This window comes from Mastigoproctus giganteus, chromosome 2, assembly GCF_048544385.1.
Source record: "Mastigoproctus giganteus isolate SK-2022 chromosome 2, ASM4854438v1, whole genome shotgun sequence".
In the NCBI taxonomy this organism is placed as follows: Eukaryota; Metazoa; Arthropoda; class Arachnida; order Uropygi; family Thelyphonidae; genus Mastigoproctus; species Mastigoproctus giganteus.
In genome coordinates, this window is record NC_143576.1 from 108,773,655 (window position 1) to 108,798,924 (window position 25,270).

General features: G+C 38.0%; 1 protein-coding gene across 1 annotated transcript in view; it reads right to left on the reverse strand.

Moving 5' to 3' along the window:
* LOC150089487 (transient receptor potential cation channel subfamily M member-like 2) overlaps positions 1-25,270 on the reverse strand; it is a 933,932-nt gene that overhangs the window by 612,753 nt on the left and 295,909 nt on the right. The window contains exon 9 of the mRNA XM_090390003.1: positions 20,314-20,441. Coding sequence (XP_090246129.1) covers positions 20,314-20,441 — 128 coding nt within the window. The remainder of the gene's footprint in view (positions 1-20,313; positions 20,442-25,270) is intronic.

The following is a 25,270-nucleotide window of genomic DNA, read 5'->3' on the forward strand; positions in this document are numbered from 1 at the left end:
AGTGCATTGCACACGCTTCTTGATTAGACGGGGGTTCAAGCCCGTCACCACCAAATACAGAGGATGTGGAGAGGTCAGGGAATGACCACCGCATATCCCGGAGCAATATGGTCTTAGTTGCTAATGCTCCTAAAAACGAAATAACAACAACAACAGCCTCATAAGGAGGTGATTATTCCCTTGTATAAGACCACACACATTGGTCAGGTCACACATTGATTACTGCATACAGATCTGCAAGACTCATTTTAGAAAGGATGTAGCGTAGCTAGAATGAGCACAATAAGACTGGCGAGGGGAAAAAAGGGGTGCTCTTATGAAGAAAGGATTAAGTTCTGCAAATTGCAGTTTCTGCAGACAAGGCGCCTGTGAGGTGATCTGATTGAGGTGTATAAGGCCTTGAATGGATTGAGCAGGCTCAATGCTGATGGGATTCTCCTCTTGTTCAGATTACAAACCTGAGGGCGCATAAACTGAAACTGAAGAGAGAGAGTTGTCAAATGGATGTGTGTAAATTTGCCTTTAGCCAGTGGGTAGTTGATTGCTGGAACAAACGTCCATCTGACGTTGTGGAAGTTAATAGCTTAAATAAATGCAAGGAAGAATTGGATAAACTTTTGGAGCGAAATGAAAGGATTTTTTTTTTTTTTTTTTTTTTACTTGCTTTCTTGCATCATATGCCTCTACTTATGCTAATGCTAATAACTACTGTCAAGAGTAAAAGGAAGTGCTTTTGCTTCCGTAAGGATGACTAAAGTGGTGTCAGACAGTTTATAAATTCTATACAGTGAGACCAACTGATAATGTTACCAAAAGCAAATTCTAAATGGGAATCATTTCAGGAAATAATCACAGAAGCTACAAAGCTTTTCACACCAGCTAAGAAATACTGTCACGGCTTAGGCCTATATAGATGTCACATGAACTGATGGCTGAGAAGAAAAATGTATGAGATACATATCAATTATCTGGTGATACAAATGCCTATGATAGATATAAACTAGTCAGAAATCAAATCACAAAGGAAGATAGGCAAGCTGAGGCAGATTACAAGACATCTCTGGAAAAGAATCCAAGAAATTCAGGAAAGACTTCTTATATTCACAGTAAAAGGAAGGGGCTGATCCACATTGGTCGACTTGGCAAAGATGTTTAACTGTTGATGATCCTGCCCAGGTCACTAACAAACTGAATAGGTATTTTGCATCTACATTCATGCATGAGTTCTTTTTTGAGGAGAATTCCAGAAGTTCATCGGCATCTAACAGGGAGATAAATGATTTTGTGATAACTGAGAGGAAAGTGGAACAGAAATTTTGCAGCTGCTCAACATAAAATAGGCACCTGGGGTGGATGAGATCTATCTAATTATATTAAGGGAGGCAATAAAGGGGATTAGAAAACCATTAGCCATAATAATGAGAGTATCTTTAGATTCAAGAGAGGTTCCTATGAACTGGAGATGTGCAAATGTATACCCAATTCACAAGGGGGATCAAAGGGTGGCAGTGGTAAATACAGACCTGTTAGCTTAACTTCTGTTTTGGATAAAATAATGGAATATCTAGTTAAAGATGTAATGCATGATCATCTAGACAGGAATACACTTATATTTCAGTCACAGAATGGATTTGTTAAGGGACAATATTGTTTGACTAATCGAATTGGATACTATAGGGTGTTCCATGTAAAACCATCCTGTCTCATACTGGTGAGATATTCATTTCTGAAAAACTCCCGAGCGAATTTGTTTGAAGAATGAATTTTAGCCAAATCATTTCAGTTTGTGTTGCTCAACATACAGTCGACATTTGGCGCTTGTAAGTGATAGGTCTGTGAGAGTATTGTCAAGAATGCCATATTCTGCGCAAGAAAGGATTTGTTTAGTGGAAGCCTATGTACATACTGGCTCTTTTAAGAAAACACAGGAATTGTTTTCTGAGAAATTTTCTATTACTATCATCCCACCTAAGAGTACTATTCAGTGCTCTCTTGCAAAATGGCGGACAATAGGTTCCATTGTAAATGCACCAAGAAATCGTCTACCCTCTGTTAGGACTCCAGAGGCGGTGTTGAACATTCAAAAGAGAATTTTAATTAGCCCAAAAAAATCTATCAGGAAATTGTCGCAACAAACTGGAATAAGACCAACTTCTTGCTTTGGTGTACTTCAATAACTGAAATCGAAACCTGATTGCGTGACATGCGACCAAGAATTACTCCCACCTGATGCAGCAAAATGTCTAAATTATTGTGAGTGGCTCCTTAACAAGACTGCAGATGGTGAACTTGCCCCACTGCTTTATTTCATGAGTGATAAGGCATGGTTTCATCATTCTGGTCATGTGAATTCTCATAACACTCGATACTAGTGTGCCGAAAATCCTAACAACTTACATCAGAAACCGCTTCATGACCAGAAAATCAGGGGATGGTGTGTAGTTTCTGGCAATCGAAACGTTGGCCCAATATTTTTTGACACTACAGTGAACATAGCAGTTTATCTTCAGATTTTTGAGCACTTCTACATTCAGTTAACAGAACACAAGTGTGAAAACTGCTACTTTTAACAGGATGGCACCACATGTCATATGTCTCGTGAATCACTGACCCGTGTTCATGACAATTTTGCAGAAGTACACACAGCTGGCAAAGGATAGTGGCTGCCACATTCTCCAGATTTGTCTTCATGTGACTTTTAACTGTGGGGATATTTGAAAGGAAGAGTCTATGAGCACAACCCCCACACAATAAATGAATTGAAGGACAGCATTCGAAGAAATATTGAGGCTATCGACATCACTGTTTTGCATCGGATCACCTTGAATATGATTACACAAGCATAAAAGAGTATAGATGCACAAGGACATCATTTCCTGCATCTCTTATAACTGTCTGTACATTAGAGGGAATAAATAAAGTTACTTTTGACTGAGTTTTTTGTTTATCTCATTTTACTCCTGTCTAGATTTCTCTAATTATTTTGCCAGCGACTGGGACCAGTTTTATGTGAAACACCATGAGGCCTCCGTAGCCGAGTGGGCAGGAGCGGGAGTGCAGTAGCACACGCTCTTTGAGTAGACGGGGTTCAAGCCCTCGACTGCTGAATACGGTCGATCTGCCAACCCGCACTGGACCAGCGTGGCAGATTATGGTCCATTTCCCTCAACATGAATTGTTGAGGAGGCTTCCATCCTGCAGTGGGTTGATAATGGCTGCACTTTACTTTTTTTTTTTTACCCTGTATAATGCAGTAACAAAGGAGCTGGATGAAAAAAATTATTTTCATAGCATTGCAATTAGAAGACTGCTATACAAATTGGAGCAGTGTGACATTAAGAGCAAGTTACTGCTCTGAATAAAGGAATGGTTGAGTGGGAGAAGGCAGAGAATGTTTACTAATGGACACTGCTCTTCATGGACTAATGTTATTAGTGGAGTCCCCCCAGGGTTCAGTGATGGGCTCATTGTTTTTTCTACATTAATTGATGATACAGACAAAGGTCAGTATCATCAATTAATGATACTGATAATTGAAGCGCAGACAACAAAGACCATAAGTCAAGGCACATGTCGTATATACACATAGGCGAAGACAGCGCCACCTCATATGTGTCAAGCAGTTGCTTGACACATCTGAGATGGCGATGAGAATTATTTTTAATTTATATGTTTATTTCATTATAAAAAGATGAAAAAATTGAACAATGCCACCTCAGATGTGTCAAGCAGTTGCTTGACCCACCTGAGGTGACGCTGTCTTCACCTATGTGTATATACAACATGTGCATTGACTTACGGTCTTTCTTGTCTGCACTTCAACAGGGTAAGGTAATGTATATTTAACGCTGTAGTAACCTTGTGTTTGCACTATGGTATATCCTACTCCCTATAATCCTAACATTTTCACTACGAAATTTGCCTATTTGGCGTTTAGAATTTTATATTAGGAATTAGCCATTACGGTATTCCACTATTCGATATATATTACCATCTTTTATCGGCTCTTCTTACTATAACAGGATCCCTTTCTTATAGGGTCAGGAAGTTACGTTCCCGGTAATATGCGATGTACAATCGTATAAACACTTTTCCTTCACTTTTTACTATCTTATTCTCTTTTTTCATACCTCATGAACTATTAGAGAAATTCGAGGGGGATTGAGGTACTATTAAATTAACTAGCCTTCTCTCCGTTCTCCTTTTGTTAGCTAATTTAGCTTACTATGTTTAGCAGATTATTTGGTTCTCGGCATTACTTATTTACTATTTTGTTTCAGCCTGTATGCTGCAGATATAAATATAAATAAATATAAAAGCTGTAAATATCATCCATCCTGTATGCTGCAAAATTACTATTAATAAGCTACATAATTTCTTTATTATAATTTCTATTTTATTATATAATTTTATTATAATTTTAATTTTATTATTATTATTATAATTCTTATCTTATTATATTATACCCACCTTACGGGTACTTATGGACTTCTTTAGGTCCTAGTTATACAGGCAGATAACAACAGATACCGATAGCTCTGCCAGCCATGGGTTTGGTATTTTGTAGGGGTTTAGCCCTCAACAAAGTCCCTTGCAAAGTATCTTTTCCCATGGATGGCTATTTCTATATAATTTTTATTGAGTTTAATATTTATTAGCATAAGTAGAGGCATTTGATGCAAGAAAGCAAGCTTATGCAGCATCACCCAAAAAAAAAAATAAATAAATAAAAAATAACCACTTCCACTTCACCCCTCTGTTCATTCGAAATACCTGTCCAGCTGAGCCTTAAACTTATTTAGGCTATCAACTTCCATGACAAGGGATGGAAGTCTGTTCCACCAACCAACCACCCGCTGGCTAAAGGCAAATTTGCTCACATCTATCCTACATCTGCTTTCCTCAATTTGAATTTATGCCCTCTCAGGTGATTATTCTGAGCAAGAGGAAGAATCTCATCAGCATTGAGCATGCTCAAACCATTCAAGGCTTCATACACCTCTATCATATCACCTCGCTGGTGCCTAGTCTCCAGACACTGTAATTTGCAAAACTTAAGCCTTTCTTCGTAAGAGTACCCCTTTGTTCCATTCACTAATCTTGTTGCCCTTCTCTGTACTCGTTCCAGCATCTCTACATCCTTCTTGAAATGAGGCCTCCAGACCTGTATACAGTACTCTAGGTGTGGCCTGACCATTGCCTTATACAAGGGAATAATCACCTCCTTATCCTTGCTAGAAAAATCCCTATATATCATTGATAATAAAACATTAGATACTCTTGCAGCCCGTCTGCACTGCTCAGAGAACTTCATATCTGCCTGCATAACCACCCCCAGGTCCCTTTCATTCTCTACCACTGTCAGTGTAGTACCACAGAGTTGATACGTTGCTCTGGGGTTGCTGTTTCCCATATGTAGTACTTTACATTTGTCAATGTTAAACTTGATTTGCCACCGCTCAGCCCATCTGATCAACCTTTCCAGATCCTGTTGCAGCAGTATAGTGCCAGTAGTGTCCTTGACAACTCTGCCAACCTTCGTATCGTCTGCAAACTTGGAGATTAAGCTTGATATACCATCATCAAAATCTTTATAAATCCAGAAAACAATAATGGACCCAACACTGAACCCTGAGGGACTCCACTAATAACATTGGGGCGCCTCCGTAGCCAGGTGGGAAGGAGCAGTAGTGCTTATCACATGCTTCTTGATTAGACCGGGGTTCGAGCCCGTCACTACCAAATATACGGAAGATGCGGAAAGGTCAGGGAATGACCACCGCATATCTCGGAGCAATATGGCCTTAGTTGCTAATGCTCCTAAAAACCAAAAAAACAACAACAAACAACTAATAACATTAGTCCACGATGAGCAGTGTCCATTGATTACCACTCTCTGTCTTCGCCCCCTCCACCACCCCTTTATCCTTAGCAGCAACTTGCCTCCAATGCCACACTGTTCCAATTTGTGCAGCAGTCTTCCATGTGCAACAGTATCAAAAGCCTTTCTAAGATCCAAATATATATCAAAATTATTCCCTGCATCCAATTCTTTTGTGATTACATCATAGCATCCAATCAAATCGGTCAGGAAAGACCTTCCCTTAACAAAACCATGCTGTGTGGGCAATAACTGAATTCATGTCAAGATGATCCTGCAATGCTTTTTCAACCAGTGCTTCCATTACTTTTCTGGGAACAGAAGTTAAACTAACAGGTCTATAATTACTAGTGTCAGTCTTTGATCCTCCTTTGTGAATTGGGGTCACATTTGCATATCTCCAGTCTGTGGGTACCTCCGCCGAGTCCAAGGAAACTCTCATAATTATGGCTTAGGGTTTACTTACTTCCTTTGCTGTCTCCTTTAATATAACTGGATAGATCCCATCCACCCCAGGTGTCTTCCTTGTGTTTATCTTCAACAATTTCTCCTCCACTTTACTCTTAGTTATTACAAGATTCTCTAGCTTACTGCCAGAGTTGAATACACCTCTGGCATTCCCTTTGCTGAATAACTCCTCATGTGTGAATGTCGATGCAAAATATTCATTTAGTTTGTTAGCTACCTGAGCAGGATCATCAACAGTTGACCCATCGATATCAAGTGGACCAATCTGATTCATCCCCTTCCTTCTAGAGTTTACATAAGTAAAGAACTCTTTGCTGTTTTTCTTTGCATCCCTTGCCAAAGATTTCTTGTAATCTGCCTTCGCCTGCCTAACCTCTTTTGTAACTTGGTTACAGATCAACTTGTATCTGTCATAGGTTTCTGTGTCACGAGATAATTTGTATGTATCCCATGCATTTTTCTTCTCTGCCACAATTTTCATTAGTTCATGTGACATCCATTTAGGCCTAAACCTTGAACAATATTTCTTAGTTGGTATGTAAAGCCTAGTAACTTCCAAGATAAATTCTTTGAATGCTTCCCATTTTGAATTTGCTGTTGGTTACATCATCAGTTGGTCCCACTGTATAGAATTTAAATACTGTCTCAGTCCATCGTAGTCGCACTTACAAAAGCAAACCCTTCCCTTTACCCATAATGGTAATTACCTCTTTCAGTAAATCCCACTTCAGCAAACTGTGATCACTGCCACCTAGTGTTTCATTTATCTGCAGATTCTTAATGCATGAAGAATCACTACTGATAATCAAGTCAAGAGTATTACTCTGTCTAGTTGCCTCCCGAACATGCTGATGTAGAAAACAATCATCCAATAAATCCACAAAAGCCTTGCTAGTGTGTGAGTTACCAGCTTCCAAATTCCAGTCAATATCTGGGAAATTAAAATCCCCCATTATAAGACTCTCTGATTTATTGGCCCACTCAATTTCTTATTATACTCATGAGAGATATTAGGCCTATAGCACACTCCTACCCTCAATTTTGATCTCCCAATGCTTATGTCATTGATATTGATGACAAATAGTAGTAGTAGTAGTAGTAGTAGTGGCACGTGATGCAAAAAAAGCAAGTGTAGGAGCTTATGCAGCATCAGCCAAAAAAAAAAAAAAAAAAAAAAAATCACACCATTCCCTCCAAATGCCTGTCCAGTTCCTCCTTAAATTTATTTAACCTATCAACTTCCACAACAACAGATGGAAGTTTGTTCCAACAATTAACCACCCGCTGGCTAAAGGCAAATTTCCGCACATCTATTCTACATCTGTCCTTTCTTAATTTGAACTTATGTCCCTGTAGGTTCGTAATCTGAACAAGTGGAAGGATCCCATCAGAATTCAGCATGCTCAACCCATTCAAGGCCTTATAGACCTCAATCAGATCACCGCGCAGGTGCCTAGTCTCCAGCCACTGCAATTTGCAGAACTTAAGCCTCTCTTGGTAAGAGGATCCCTTCATTCCTCTCACCAATCGTGTTGCTCTTCTCTGTACACGCTCAAGCAAATCTACATCCTTCCTAAAATGAGGCCTCCAGACCTGTACGCAGTACTCAAGGCGTGGCCTGACCATTGCCTTATACAGAGGGACAATCACCTCCTTTTCCCTGCTAGCAAAATTCCTATATATCATTGACAAAACCCCATGACCTGCCCTAGCAGCCTGTCTGCATTGCTCAGAAAACTTCATATCTGACTGCACAATTACTCCCAGGTCTTTTTCATTTTCTACCACCTTAAGTGTAGTACCACACAGTTGGTACGTTTCTCTGGGGTTACTTCTACCCATATGCAGTACTTTGCGTTTGTCAAGGTTAAACTTCAGTTGCCACTTCTTAGCCCATCTGCCCAAATTATCTAGATCCTGTTGCAGTAGCACACTGCCATGACTGTCATTAACAACCCTGCCAACCTTTGTGTCATCTGCAAACTTCGACATTAAGCCTGATTTACCTTCATCAATATCATTGATAAATACACAAAACAACAGTGGACCCAACACCGAACCGTGTGGGACTCCACTAATAACATTAGTCCACGAAGAGCAGCACCCATTGATTACCACCCTCTGTCTTCTCCCACTTAACCATCCTTTTATCCATTGTAGCAACTTACCCTTAATACCATTCTGCTCCAATTTGTACAGTAGTCTTCCATGCGCAAAAGTGTCAAAAGCTTTCCTGAAATCCAAGTATATGATATCAAAATTATTTTTTGCATCCAGTTCCTTTGTGACCACATCATAATAACCAATCAAATTTGTCAGACAAGACTTTCCCTTAACAAACCCATGCTGTGCCTTAATTATTGCTGCAGTCTTGTCTAGATGATCCTGCAATGCATCTTTAACCAGTGACTCCATTATTTTACCCGGAACAGAAGTTAAACTAACTGGTCTGTAATTACTCGTGTCACCCTTCGATCCACCTTTGTGAATTGAGGATACATTTGCACATCTCCAGTCAGTGGGAACCTCCCCTGAGTTCAAGGATGCTCTCATAATTATGGCTAAGGGTTTGCTTAGTTGCTTTGCCGGCTCCTTTAAAATAACTGGATAGATCCCATCCACCCCAGGTGCCTTTCTTATGTTTAACTTCAACAATTTCTCCTCCACTTTGCTCTCAGTTATTACAAAATCATTAAGCACACTGCTACAATTTGATAACCTTCTTCCATTTTCAAACTGTAATAATTCCTCACGTGTGAATGTAGATGCAAAATACTCATTCAGTTTGTTTGCTATCTGAGCAGGATCATCAACAGTCGAACCATCGATGTCAAGTGGACCAATCATAATCATCCCCTTCCTTTTAGAGTTTATATAAGTAAAGAAATCCTTGCTGTTTTTCTTAGCATCTTTTGCCAAAGATTTCTCGTAATCCGCCTTCGCCTGCCGAACCTCCTTTGTGACCTGATTACAGACTAGCTTATATCTGCCACAGGCTTCTGCGTCGCCTGATAATTTATATGCATCCCATGCATTTTTCTTCTCTGTCACGAGTCTCATTAGTTCATTTGATAACCATTTAGGCCTAAACCTTGAACAATATTTCTTAATCGGTATGAAAAGTCTAGTAGCTTCCACGATTAATTCCTTGAATGCTTCCCACTTAGAATTTACTGTTGGTAACATCGTCAGTTGATCCCACTGTACAGAATTTAAAAACTGTCTGAGACCACTATACTCCCCTTTACGGAAGCAAAAACCCTTTCCTTTACCCCTGACGGTAGTTACCTCTTTGAGTAAATCCCACTTCAGCACACTGTGATCACTGCCACCTAGTGGTTCCTTTATCTGCAAATTCTGAATACACAAATGATCACTGCTGATAACCAGATCAAGAGTGTTACTTTCTCTGGTTGCCTCTCGAACATGCTGCTGCAGAAAACAATCATCCAATAAATCCACAAAAGTCTGACTAGTGTGTGAGTGACCAACCCACAAGTTCCAGTCAATATCTGGGAAGTTAAAATCCCCCATTATAAGACATTCTGATTTACTGGCCCACTCTATTTCTCTGTACAATTGTTCATTGTACTCATTCAAGTCATTAGGCCTATAACACACTCCTACTCTTATTTTTGCTTTCGCAGTGCTTACGTCACACCAAACTGACTCAACAGTGCACTGTTCATCTATATCAACTGGATGCACTTCCTTTGATTTTATGTTTTTCTTAATTAACAGCATAACACCCCCTCCCTTTCTGTCCTGTCTATCCTTTCTGTACACATTGTACTCCCCAAATTCCAGTTCTGCATTCCTTATATCTTTGTGACACCACGTCTCTGCTATCCCAACAATATCCGCCTTTGATGTCTTGACCAACACTTCAAATTCATCAAATTTATTTACTATACTTCTAGCATTGGTATACATGCAAGCATACATGCTCCTATGCCTATTCCTTGTTACCCTAACACATCCCATATACCCAACTATTCCATGATGACTGCCATCCGTTCCTGAAACCCCCAACACCCCTCGCTCCAGGTCGCTTCTTATTCTAATAGAATAATAAATGATACTGATGATGGTATATCAAGCTTAATGTCCAAGTTTGCAGACAATACGAAGGTTGGCAGGGTTGTCAAGGACACTACTGACACTATTCTGCTGCAACAGGATCTGGAAAGGTTGAGCAGATGGGCTGAGAGGTGGCAAATCAAGTTTAACATTGACAAATGTAAAGTACTACATATGGGAAACAGCAACCCCAGAGCAACATATCAACTCTGCGGTACTACACTGACAGTGGTAGAGAATGAAAGGGACCTGGGGGTGGTTGTACAGGCAGATATGTAGTTCTCTGAGCAGTGCAGATGGGCTGCAATAGTAGCTCATGGTGTATTGTCAATGAGATATAGGAATTCTTCTAGCAGGGATAAGGAGGTGATTATTCCCTTGTATAAGGCAATGGTCAGGCCACACCTAGATTACTGTATACAGGTCTGGAGGCCTCATTTCAAGAAGGATGTAGAGCTGCTGGAACGAGTACAGAGAAGGGCAACAAGATTAGTGAATGGAACAAAGAGGTGCTCTTATGAAGAAAGGCTTAAGTTTTGCAAATTACAGTGCAAATGTTGATGCAAAATATTAATTTAGTTTGTTGGCTACCTGACCATGATCATCAACAGTTGGACCATCGATATCAAGTGGACCAATCTGATTTATCCCCTTCCTTCTAAAGTTTACATAAGTAAAGAACTCTTTGCTGTTTTTCTTTGCATCCCTTGCCAATGATTTCTCGTAATCTGCCTTCGCCTGTCTAACCTCCTTTGTAACTTGGTTACAGATCAAGTTATATCTATCATAGGCTTCTGTGTCATGTGTTAATTTATATGTATCCCATGCATTTTTCTTCTCCGCCAGTAACAGGTGGAAGCAGATGATGAGAGCCTTGTCAAACATTTCAGCCATAGATTGTCTGTGCAATGCTCATGGGGGTAGAATTTTCTAAGTATGGCCTGTGACTGTTAAGAAGAGAAACTGTTTTTATACAGATGAGATACACTTAAATTGAATGGGTGCAAGAATATTTGCTGATGCTCTTGAGGCAGCGTTAGGTGTGCTGAAAAGGCTATGTTGGTGGGATACACAGACTACCATATTAATAGCAGCTGTAGGCAGAAGTCTAAGTGACTCTTCCACTGTATCTAGTGGGATATACAGCAGCCTGTAAAGCATGTGTATGGGGATTACAAGGTCTGTTGGGCATCCTCATGGAAAAAATGAACACATGGGCTCTGTTAGGGTTACTAAGAGTAAAAGCAGGTACATGTATACTTGTGGGTATGCTAATGAAAGGAGTATGAATTTGATGTACTGGTCAAGTCATCAAACACAGAAATTTTAGAGATATCAGAGATATAGGACTAATCAGTCATAACAGATGGTAATTTGAATATGGCGAGTAAAATGTGTATAGAAAGGAAAGACAGGATGGGAGGAAGGAGGTTATGGTCTTGGTTAATAAGCACATAAAATATTATGCTCTTGGTTAAGAAGCACATAAAATATTATGCTTTTGGTTAAGAAGCACACAGAATTTTATGTTTTTGGTTAAGCACACAGAATTACTAGTGGATGTGGGTGACCAATGCAATGTTAAGTATAAGTCAGATTGATTTGATGAAAGCACTAGGAAAGCAAAAATGAGAGTAAGAGTGTTAATGGCCTACTAACTGATATGATAATAAACAGTGATACAGACAAACAGAGTGGGCCAGTAAGTGTTTATATAGGGATTTTAACTTTTCAGATATTGACTGAAATTTGTACGTTGGTCATCCACAAAGCAGTGATTTACTGGGTGACTGTTTTCTATGCTAGTACAGAAATAAGGTAACAGAAAAGAAACACTCTTGGTGAAATTATCAGCAGTGACTCTTTGTGCATTAGGAGTCTCCTGATAAGGAACCACTATGTGACAGTAATCACAGTGTACTGATGCTGGATATACTGAAAAATATAACTAAGGAAAGGGAGTAGGATTTTGTTTTGATAAAGGTGACTATAATGATCTCAAGTTTTTAAATTCCATTGTGAGACCAGGACCAACTCAAGATGTTATCAACTGCAAATTCTAAATGGGAAGCAATCAGGAAAATAATTGAAGATAGTAGATGTCAGATGAACTGATGAGGCTAATGGTAGAAAAGAAACATATATGAGATGTAATATAAATTATCAGGGCTAAAAAAAACTAAAGAAGACAAAAATTAGTCTACAATTAAGTCAAAAGGGGGGGGTTAAGAAAGCTAATACAGATTACAAGAAGTTTCTAGCAAAGACATTTTCAGTTATATAAATACTAGAAGGAAAGGGATCAATCACAAAAGGCCACTAGATATGAGTGGGATAAATGTTGATTATACTGTTCAGAGTTGCTAACAAACTGAATAAATATTTTCCATCTATGTTTACACATGCAGAATATTCAGGGGTACCAGCATATTTAAAATTCTAACAGGCATCTAAATGATTTTGTGTTCCTCTCCTCTGCTAGAGAAAGCAGAGGAGAGGAACAATGTGAATAAGACATCTGTAATTGATGGGATCTATCCAATTGTGTTGAGGAAAGCAGCAAAAGAGCTAAACAAACCTTCAGCCATAATTATGAGTGCATCCTTGGATTCATCACAGGTCTCTAAGGGCTGGAGATGTGCAAACATATCCCCAATTCATAAATGGGGATCAAAGGGTGACATGACTAATTAGAAACACTTCTGTGCCAGGGAAAATAGAGTCACTAGTTAAAGAAGTAAAGCAGGACAATTAGACAGAAATGCAGTTATACTCAGTCACAGCATGTTATTTTTAAGGGGCAGTCTTCTCTGACCAATTTTATTGGATACTATGACACTAACAAAGGAACTGGATGCAAAAAAATAATACTGACATTGCATATTTCGATTTCAGAAAAGCTTTTGATACTGTTGAATATAAAAGACTGCTATACAAATTGGAGCAGTGTAACATTAAGGGCCAGTAATTACTATGGATACAGGGAAGGTTGATTGGGAGAAGACAGAGAATACCATATTTCTCCATGTATAAGACACACCTTAATTTTGGGGCCCAAAATTTGAAAAAAAATGTATTACATAAAGTTATTGAACTCAAGTTTTATTCATCATAAAATTAATACAGCTCATCACTGTCAAAACTCCCATCCATTAACTTGTCCTCATCTGTGTCTGATGACGAATCACTGTCTTCATATATTGCCTCGCCCTCAATTCCATCTATGGCATTTGAAATGCCACACTTCTTAAATGACTTGACAACGATCTCAATCTTGATATTATCCCAGGATCTTTTCACCCAGGTACAAACTTCTCCTATAGTTGGTTTCTTCACTCTTCCTGCTGGTGTCAAATTTTCCCCAGAAGACTTCATCCATTGGTTCCATTCGTCTCTCATGACAGCTTTGAAGGGTTTGTTAATGCTGACATCAAGTGGTTGGAGCTGGGATGTCAAGCCTCCAGGTATGATGGCAAGTTTTGTTTTTTGCTCTGCAGCAATCTTCTTTGTATTTTTTGTTATGTGTGCCCTGAACTGATCAAGCACCAATAGGGCAGGTTTGCATAAGAGCCCACCTGGTCTCCTGCTCCAAACTTTCTCAAACCAAATCTTCATCCCATCCTGATCCATCCAACCCTTGTCATGAACTTGGACAATCACTCCTCGAGGAATGTCTTCTTTTGGCATTGTTTTGCGTTTGAAAATCAGCATAGGAGGCAGCTTGGTTCCGTCGGCACAACAAGCTAGAACAACTGTATAATGGCTCTTTTCATGTCCACTTGTCTTCACAGTTACAGTTTTCACCCCTTCTTATCAACAGTTCTGTTACTTGGGACATCAAATTGAAGGGGGACTTTGTCCATATTTGCAATCTGTCCCAACTCAAACTGATGTGTGTCTTCCGACATTGAATGACAAAACGATGAAATTCAAGGACCTTCTGCTCATAGCTTTCAGGCAAGTCTGGTGCATGTCCATTCCGTTTCATGAACCTGAAGCTCCAATTGTGTCCTCCTTTGAAATCGGTAACTTCTTTTACATCAGCAATTCTTCTTGCCTCATGCTGAACCATCTTTGTGGACACAGGAATTCCAATTGCCCTTTGCTCCTCAATCCATATCTTCAATTCCCTCTCTAAATCAGGGCATTTTGCTTCTTCTATTGGCCTTCTTCTGCCGTGGCGTTTTCAGTAGGATTTCTTCTGCCTGTAGCCAGTCTCGGATTGTTTTCTCAGTTGGAGGAGGACCAAACTTATGTTCAGCAACATGATTTCCATTCACTTTTGCCAACTGGATCACTTTTAACTTGAATTCAGCACTGTATGAAAATCTTTTCTGAGCCATTTCTGGGCAGAACGTGGCAAAAAGTAACCTAATGTACCAGTAATAAGTGCAAAACAATGAGCATAAAGACAACAAGTGCGAAAAAGTGGGAAATGCAAGTTAAAAAAAAGCTATAACCACTGTATAAGACGCACCCAGTTTTTAGACCCCAAATTTTTCAAAAAAGGTGCGTCTTATACATGGGGAAATACGGTAGTTACTGATGGGCACTGTTGTTCTGAACTAATGTTATTAGTGGGATATCCCAGAGTTCAGTGCGGGGCCCAGTGCTGTTTTCTATATTTATTAATGTCTAAGTTTTTAGATGATCCAAAGGTTGACTAGGTGACAATGATAGTAATCGGGATATGCTAGCGCAACAAGGCCTAGAAAAATTAAGCAGATGGATGAAAAGTGGCAGTTGAAGATTAAGTATAATTAGTATTGATAAATGCAAAATGCCATAATTTTGAGAGCATCCAGAGGAGGTCCCCACAGATTGGAAATGTGCAAATGTCCCCAATTCACAAGGGGGAGGGAAATAAAAGGTTGCCGAGTAATTACAGACCACTTAGTTCAACTTCTGTTTCGAAAAAAAAAAAAAAAAAAAAAAAAAAAATAGGGGAGTCACTGGTTAAAGAAGCACTGTAGGATCATCTGGACAAGACTGCAGTTATAGTTCAGACACAGCATGGGTTTCATAAGGGGAAGTCATGACCAATCTTTTTGGATACTATTATGTGGTCACAAAGGAACTGGATGCAAAAAATAATTTTGATATAATAGACTTATTTCAGGAAAGCTTCTGATACTGTTGCACATGGAAGACTGCTATACAAATTGGAGTATTATGGCACTAAGGGAAAGCTGCTGCTATGATTAAAGGGACTGAGTGGCAGAAGACAGAGTGGTAATCAATGCACACTGCTCTTCACGGACTAATGCTATTAGTGAAACCCCCCCCAGGGTTCAGTGTTGGGCTCACTGTTGTTTTTTATATTTATCAATGATATTAATTAAGGCATATCAGCAGAGGCAAGCTGTCCTGAGGGTGCAAGAGGTTCACTGCACTTGGGTGCCAACATTCAAGGGGTGCCTGAAAACCTGAAACTTATATACACACATGAAGAAAATTTTAAAGGGGGTGCCAAATTGTGATTGGCACCGAGGCACTACATACCCTAGGAACACCCCTGCATAATTAATGTCCAAGTTTGTAAATGATACGGAGGTTGGCAGAGTTGATGATGACTAATGACAGTACGCTACTGCAATAGGATCTAGAAAAGTTAAGCATATGGGACGGCTGAAAGGTGGCAACTAGTTTAACATTGGCAAATGCAAAGTACTGCATACTGGTAACAGTAATCCCAGAGGAACATACCAATTGTGTGGTAATTGTGCAGTCAGATATGAAGTTTTCTGAGCAATGTAGGTAGGCTGCCAGAGCAGCTCATGGCGACTCGTCAACGATATACAGGAATTTTTCTAGCAGTGATAAGGAGTTTATTATCCCCTTCTATAAGGATGTGGTCAGGCCACACCTTGAGTACAGCATTCCTTACATTTCGAGGGTACAGCTCTAAAACGGTGTTTGCAGGTCGGCCGCTAGTTAGTACACCAGACCGAACTTATTGGTAACTCTCTAGGAGGCTTCCCGTTCAGCTAGTGTATAATCTTGCTACCTCTACTCTGCCTGATAGTAACTGGAGGGAGTCCGAGTAGTGTGTATACGGGGAGCATTGTCTAGGCCACGTTATGTCAAGGATCTGGGTATATTCTTACCATGTGTATGCCATATCCAAAAATTTCATTACTTCATACAGCATGTCCCACCCACTTTTTCTTACTATTGAATACACCATGAATTGTCAAACTAATAGAGCAAGTTTATCTGCGAAAAGATCTGAACCTCCCAAATACTTCCTAATTCATTTCACAAATATACGTGGTCTCAATTCTAACCTCAACGATGTCCATTTCCACTTGCAGTCTGCCAAACCCCATGTACTTTTTCTGACAGAATCTCAGTTATCGGTTGATTCAACTACTGCTCATCTCAGATGCCCAAATTATTCGCTGTGTGATTCCTTTCGCCTCAAAGGTGGTATTCCGTTCTGATATTCTCTGTCAGAGACTTGGCAATTTGGAATCTCCTCTCTTTGATCTTCCCTTTCTTAAAATCTCTCTACCTCATTGTGTCAAATTCATCTGTTGTCTCTACCGTTCTCCCAACTCCACTAATCACTTGGAACTCTTTGACTTCCTCTCCTTGCAACTTGACTTTCTCCAGTCCAACTTTCCTAACAGTGAGGTAATTTTCCTTGGTGATTTTAATGTTCACAACTCCAGCTGGCTTCCGTTTTCTAGTCACACCGACCCAGCTGGTCGAGATGCTGAGGCTTTTGAAATTTCTAATGACCTTGCACAGACTCTTCATCTACTTACAAGAATACCGGACAATCCTAACCACACAGCCAACACACTTGATCCTTTTCTCACAAACAACCCTTCTAAGTACACGGTCGAAGTGAGAGATCCTTTAGGCACTTCAGATCATAACTTGATGATTGTCTCTTCTCCAATGGAGCCTTTATCTCATGGCTATTCCCAACCTCATGTTGTTTGGCATTACAAGAATGCAAAATGTGATGACCTGGGAAAATTTCTCAAGTAGGCGTGGGAAACATTTTAATGCTGTTTTGGTATTCATTTTCAAGCTATCGACTCCATTAAATGAAACGATTTTGTTAAATATGCCAAAGATGCAATCTGTAAAAGAGCGTTATAGTGATCTGTGACAGTGTTATAGTCAGATACGGGTTATAATATAAGAACGGTATTATAGTGAATCAGCATAAAGTGAATCGCGTTATAACGGGGCCTGCTGTATATAAATATATATACAGCAGACTCTCGATTAACTGGGATTGGATTAACCGGGAAGTGGATTAACCAGCTCAAGACTCCAAATTAAAAAAAAAAAAAAAAGATCAACCAGAAATCAAAAAATTCAAGTAATGCCTAGAATAGGTATAAACAGATATTTTGCAAGTTGTATATAAGCGACAAGTGGCATTATAAATCGTCATTGGAAGATTAGTGTACCTATTATCTTGCAATCCCCGCTGCCTTCACACCCGCCGTTAAAAAAAAAAAAAAAAAAAAAAAAAAGAGACCAAATGTTTAGTTTGTTTTAGTGCATCGTTTCGATTGTTGTGTTCCATTGCATCGCAAAAGGATAACTTTTGTTTCGTTATTTATGTCAGGGATGTCAGAATTTTTTTTTGTTTAGAAATCCCAAAAATGATGGGTAAATGCAAAAGAGATGCGTTTTCAGTTAAACAAAAACTTGAAATTATTCAAAAGTTTGAAAATGGTGCATCTGTTAAATCTCTAAGGAACCATTATAATGTTGGTGATCAAACCATAGGCAACATTGTAAAAAATAAAGGGAAGCTATTAGATTTAAAATCGATATTGTAAAAAAATATAGGAAAGCTATTAGACTTAAAATCGACATTGCAAAAAATAAAGGGAAGCATCATATTGGACATGCGAGTAGTGCATGGTAAGTTTTTTCGTTTTTTATCCATTGCAATATTTTTACGTAGGTTGCTGAACATTTTTCGATACAGTAACTCCCCAACTTATGCAACTATGGATTTACGTAAATTTTTTTTTCAATAAATTTTTTTTTTTTTTTTTTTTTTTTTAGGACTGTAAAATTTAAAACAAACAAAAATAATAAATAAATAAAATAAGCAATCAATAACGACGATCACGGCATGCACGAATTGCAAAAGTGGGATATACAGAGTAACAAGCAAAAAAAATAGGAAAGAAGAGAAGATTCTTACAATTTATTTATGGGGTTTTTTTTTTTTTACATGACTGAAGATTTCAGTGAAGATTTCACCATAATAACATAAAAACCTACACAATTTCAGCCATCGGTATTATTGCAAATGCATTAGTAAAATATGTGCTTTAGTAAAATGTGAGTTTGCATAAGGTGATAATAGTGTATTTCCCCCTTAACCCTGTGAAGTTCTTTTCAGAAAATTTCATTTTGACCATTGTCATGGTGCCGGCTAAGAGAATAAGTGACAGCGCTACTAGTAAATCTACCAACTAAAGGAAAGCCATCAATTTGGATCAGAAAATTAAACTAATAAGGATGTATGAAAATGGCCAAACATTAACAAGTATCGCGCAGAATTCAGATTTGTCAATAATAAAATAGTAGCAATATGTTATTAGTCATTCCCGAGTTATGTAAAACTCGACGAAGTAAGAAGTTCTGGAACATATCTCTTACGTAAGTCGGGGCCTTTTGTATTTTTGGATTAACCGGGAAATCGATTATCCGGGATTTGCTTTTTTACCATCTATCCCGGAAAATCGAGAGTCTACTGTATAGCAAATAGCTACTGAGGTGTTGATTGATGTTATGATGCGTGTGTATCCGCATGAGTGTCTTAAAAAATAAAAGTACAGTAATAAAAAATTAATATTTTGTTAATAAACAATTTCTGCACTAGTGATTTCTGCACCATGATTCTAAAGAAAAAGGTTAGGTTACCCCCTCCATTTCTGGAGGGGGTTCAAGCTCCCATAGGATTCAAATGGAAGTAACCTGACCTTTTTTCACCATTATGGAAAGCTACCATTAGTGCTTCTGAGTTACAGGATAGTAAACCGATGTTATTGTGCCCCAATAAGCACAATGTTTGCAACGTCTACCTGTCAATCAATATATCGTTCTCGACTTTGCTCCAGACCGATAACACCTACCGTCTGTTTACCGAGCGAGCAGTGCTAGAGTACCATATTGGGAAACTAATTTTCTGCGTAAGTTATCCGATGTTTCTCATCGTTCTCGTGTTGGCTTTCTTTACCTTCGCTGACTTCAGTTTTGCAAATCACAGAACTTGGAAACCACTTCCCTGCAAAGACAACCAACTGAAATATTTAAGGCTTTAAATGGCTTCTGTAAACAAAATGCTAATGGCATCCTTACTCTTTCTCAGACAACATACATGATAGGACATAAACTGAAAAAGGATGAATGACACTGAAAACTGCTTTCAGCCAGAGTGAATGAGCGAGTAAAGGGGATGAATAGATGAGGTGGTTAGGTTTTTTTTTTTCGGCTGGGCTGCATAAGTAAGTTTCCCTGAATCATTTACCACTAATAATACTAATAATTTATTATATAATAAATTTAATCTATATTTAAAAATAATCATAATGTATCTTTGCTTTGGTCTATATTTAAAAATAATCATAATGTATCTTTGCTTTGGTCTATATTTAAAAATAATCATAATGTATCTTTGCTTTGGAAATGGGCTGTATGTAAATATATATAATCCGTGTACAGCAGTTTGATATTCTACTTACGTTATCTGATCACTAATTTATTAAGAGGCATGAAGTTGGTCAATCTAAAAAATGTACATATGAGTTGATTTTTAATCATTTTTGAGAAATCTGTTCTGCAGTTGAAATGTGAAAATTAATTTACTGCAATTTGAAACTTTAAAATTATGCATTTACCTTAAATTTATTTGAGGCATCTTTAAGAAAAACTTCCTGCATGGCAATATCAGGTATGTTCCAGTCAATTGTAAGGTAAAGATCTTTTTGCATTTGTGCAAGCCAATTTGTGTTGTCAATCTTTTGAGCTAAAATTTTAAAAAGATTAACAATTAGACACTTTTATTAAATACAACAAAGTACACACAACTTAACTTAAAGGCTGATATAAATATACACTTTAGCATAAAAAATTATTATTGAGTTTCTAATGAAGAAAATAAGGAACCTAGAAACCAGTTTAAAATTAGTTTTAATTTTTTGAAACATAGTTTAAAATTAGTTTAAACATATTTTAGTATTAATAACGGCCATATGGTGCAAGGAAGCTATTAAAATAATAATAACTAGGGGGCTTCGCTCGCCAAACCCTGCTGATGTAGACTCAAATGAGAAAAGATTCGAGTCTACATCAGTCCTTTTCACTCTTTTAGCTCGTTCCATCAATGCTTCACAGTCATCATAAATTTAGATTTGGCTGAATTGTGGAACATCTTTAACAGACATTAAACTCTTCATTCTTTTCACCATGGCACCTCCTCATATTTGCATCATATAAGGGCTGCCACCACCTTGAAAGTCAGTGTTTTCAGCATTAAATGCCATGGAGGCATAAAGATTGTTGTTGATGATGTGAAGATGTTCTCAGAAGTGTCTCCCTTTTTCCATTTTGTCAAACAATAGTCTTCAAAGCATCTGGATAGGTATCTGCAGTCAGCAGACATGCTTTCCCAACAAGAATTGCAGCTCTTCCGAATTTGTCGTGAAAAGATAATCCGCCACAATGTTGACATTCATCTACCATATCACCTAAATTGCAATATGATACTTCAGTGGTTTCTTCATTATCAGGATCTTGTGAAGACCTTATATTCCATCTGAGCCATTTAGTTTCAGCCTGTTTATCGTTCATATTAGCTACCTGCGTCATGTAGTGTTGATTTTCCACTTTTTCCGTTGTCATTGAACTTATTCTATGATTAGTTCGTAACCTTTCAACATATTTCTCTCTATTTCCGTGAAGACTAATGACGGCGTTGTTTTCGCAGAATTGGTGATTGCCAATCAGAGGTTGTTGGCATGTGTTAATTACTATGCTAGTACATATAATTGGCAAATCAAATGTCATGGATTCCAGACACACCTCTTGAAATGCACTGATCGATGTCTAATCAGGAAATGACCTATGTAATGCATGAGCAATACTGTTGCATCCGAAAGAACAGATCTAAAATATTTATAAACTATAGAAATATTTACAAAATACTAAACTACAGTAAACTCCTACTATTGTTGGTTGGTGGAACAGATTTCCATCCCTTGTTCTGGAAGTTGATAGCCTAAATAAATTTAAGGCTCAGTTGGACAGATATTTCGAACGAGCGGAGGGGTGAAGTGGAAGGGTGTTTTTTTTTTTTTTTTTTTTTTTTTTGGCTGATGCTGCATAAGCTTGCTTTCTTGCATCATATGCCTCTACTAATGCTATCGCAGTATCTGTATTCGCGGTTTCGCAATCGCTGATTTAATATAAAATGAAACCTAAAAAAATGTGAATTTTAGAGCACCGTGAATATTTTCTGCCATAAAAAAACATGGGCATGGCTAAAGTTATCTTTCCCGGTCAAAACAGCACTCAGTGGGTGGGGGGAGAGGGATGACAAAATCGTGAGTGTGGATGTTTCTCGCTAATCCTTGTTCAGTATGCGTTATGCATTTGTTATGGAAGGTTTTGTTGTTTGCTTTTAATTTATATACTTATAAATTGAATAAATTTATCGATTTATAAATTGATATGCTTACAAAAGTGATAAATCTACCGTTTCGCAGTGTAAAGCAGACTTTTTCGAGTATATTAACGGAAGAAAGTGACTTTATTGTGGACAAGTTCTTTCTAACCCGTACAAAAATATGGCTACAAATAACAAGGGAAATGTGAAAAGATCAAAGAAGGTGATGACATTAGCGAATAAAATTGAGTTATTAGACAAAATTTCTAATGGCGAAAGTGTCTCCTCAGTGGCAAAACATTATAAAATCAATGAGTCAACGGTACGATCAATCAAAAAATTGGAAGAAAAAATCCGCCGTAGTGTCCGTGAAAACGCGCTAATTCCTTCAAAAATTTGCTCTGTAACTCGTGATGTTAAATTAGAAAAAATGGAAAAGGCTTTAAATCTGTGGATAGAAGACCGAACTCAAAATAAAATTCTGTTAAGTTCACTCATCATTCATGAAAAAGCAAAACTCCTTTATCAACACTTTAGCGAAACTGGTGATAGCACTGGCGGGATAAATTTTTTAGCTAGCAAAGGCGCTGGTTTGAAAGATTTGTTTGAAATTTCTAATAAATATTACATTTAATATTAAATTGTTTCTTATTTTCATTTCGATGGCATATGCTTGCATTTCACTATGTACTGTCTATGTACATAGTCATATTATGAAGGTACATATAATACATACATAGACAAAATTTTAGACTAGTTTTTCTTATATATTACATACTTTGGAATGAATCCCATTTATTACTATGGGAGCCATAACTCAGTATTCGCGTTTTCGGTATTTGCGACATTTCTCAGCAATGTAACTCCCGCGAATAGCGGGGGTTTACTGTATTTACAAATATACAAACTATATCAAGTAACTTCATTAGCTAACATTACAATGGAACAGCAAACGATGCCAGGCTTGGTCGTGCATTAGATAGGGAACCACGTGCATGATGTTGGTGAACGTTATGGACGCAGTTATGGCTCGAATAAGTGACGTAATTGTCCTTCCCTCTTCTCCCATTGGCTCGAATACATATCACTACGAGGAATCTTTTTTTTTTTTAATGTATAGAGAGAAATTAAATAAAATAAATATTTAATAAATAATAACAGAAAAGGAAATAGACAATGAATGCATTTCCCTCCTCCCGTAGGTAACTATCCAGCTGACCTCTGAATTTTCCCAAACTGTCAGCCTCAGCCACCCATGCAGGAAACTTATTCCAGTAATTTATAACTCGCTGGCTAAAATAAAACACTGCAATCCAGCCTCAACTTCTCCCCTGTAACTTGAATTTATGACCCCTAGTTATAGAATCATTTATAAACGGGAAAAATTTTTGTCATTCATTTTACTTTTGCCGCTCAGAGCTTTAAACACCTCAATCAAATCTCCTCTAAGGTGCCTAGTTTTCAAACTGTGCAACCCACATATTCAAGGTCTTTCCTTGTATGGATGCACTTTCGCCGATCTCACCTGGCTAGTTACGAGTCTTTGGACCCTTTCAAGAAGCTTGATGTGTTTTTTTTTTTGTGTGTGTGGTCTCCATACTTGACCACAGTATTCCAAGTGTGGTCTAACAATAGCCTTATATAATGGGATTATGACATCCTTATCTCTAATAGAAAATGTTCGACAAACCATGGGTCTTCCTTGAAACCTGTCTACAATGCTCAAAGAACTTCATATCTGTTTGTATAGTAACTCCCAAGTCCCTTTCTTCCACTACTGACTTGAGTTCAACTCCACAAAGTGTATAAGTTATTTTGGGGTTACTGTTCCCCAGGTGTAAAACATTGCATTTTTCTGAATTAAAGTATAGCTGCCACTTTTCTGACCATCTCTTAAGTCTACTAGGTCACTCTGAAGAAGCTCTGCTTGGCAGTGATCATTAACTACTCTAACGATCTTTACATCATCTGCAAATTTAGACATCACACTTTCTATCCCTTCATTGATGTCATTTAAGAAAATCAAAAATAACAGTGGTCCCAATACTGATCCTTGGGGAATCCCACTTTGTACATTAACTAAATCTGAGGAATAACCATTTATCATAACCCTCTGCTTCCTGCCCTGAAGCCATCCTGCTAACCATCTAAGGATTTTCCTTGCGATTCCAACCTGTTCCAGCTTATAAAGTAACAACTCATGTGGGGCTGAGTCAAATGCTTTGCTGAAATCTAAACAATGTCAAAATCATTCCCTAAATCCAGCTCATGAGTGACCCTTTCAAAATAGCTAACCAGATTTGTTAAACTTGATTCTCCCTTTACAAAACCATGCTGTATATCCTTAAGAATTCCATTTCTATCTAAATGATCCTGAATTACACTCTTAATCACTGCCACCATGATTTTCCCCTACTGAAGTTAGATTGCCAGTTGGTAATTTCCCACTACACTCTTAGAACTGCTTTCATGTATTGGCGATACAGTGGAACTTTTCCATCCAATCCAATGGGATCTCTCCTGAGTCCAGTGATGCTCTCATAATTAGCCTTAAGTTTAACGCACTAACTTGCCACCTCCCTTAAAATTATAGGGTAAGGAATAGTTATCAACATGAATATGTGCCTTGCCAGCAAAAAATCCACCTGCCGTGATGGGTTTATTATGATGTTTATTTGAAAATTTTGAAAAATCACGCACATGAGCCAAGACACTTCCATTTAGTAAATAAAATGAAAGACACTGTTCTGCTTTTATATCCTCTCACCAGCAAAAAAAAAAAAAGTGCATTATATTACAAGAAAGTTAGCAAATAGTAATAAATCAAGATTTGTAACAAATAAATAAAAACGAAGGCTTTTCGTGCAAATCGAGAACATTTTGTTTCTGTTCATCCACCATACTGCCGACTCATTCCTTCAATTAGCGCATGGCAATAAATATAATATTCACTGCTTCAGCTGCAATATACGATATACGCAGAACTTATCTGATATAGGTGAAAAAAAAAAGAAGAGGAAATAAATAATAATTTCTGGATATCTGTGAGTCCAGTTTAATGAAATTTGGGATGGCTTGACAAATCTTTCTAAAAGAGCCAAATATAAAATTCTATAAAAATCCAATCAATAGGAACTAAGTTATTACATGTGGGCAGCTGGACAGATCGACTTGGTGAAGACATTTATGCA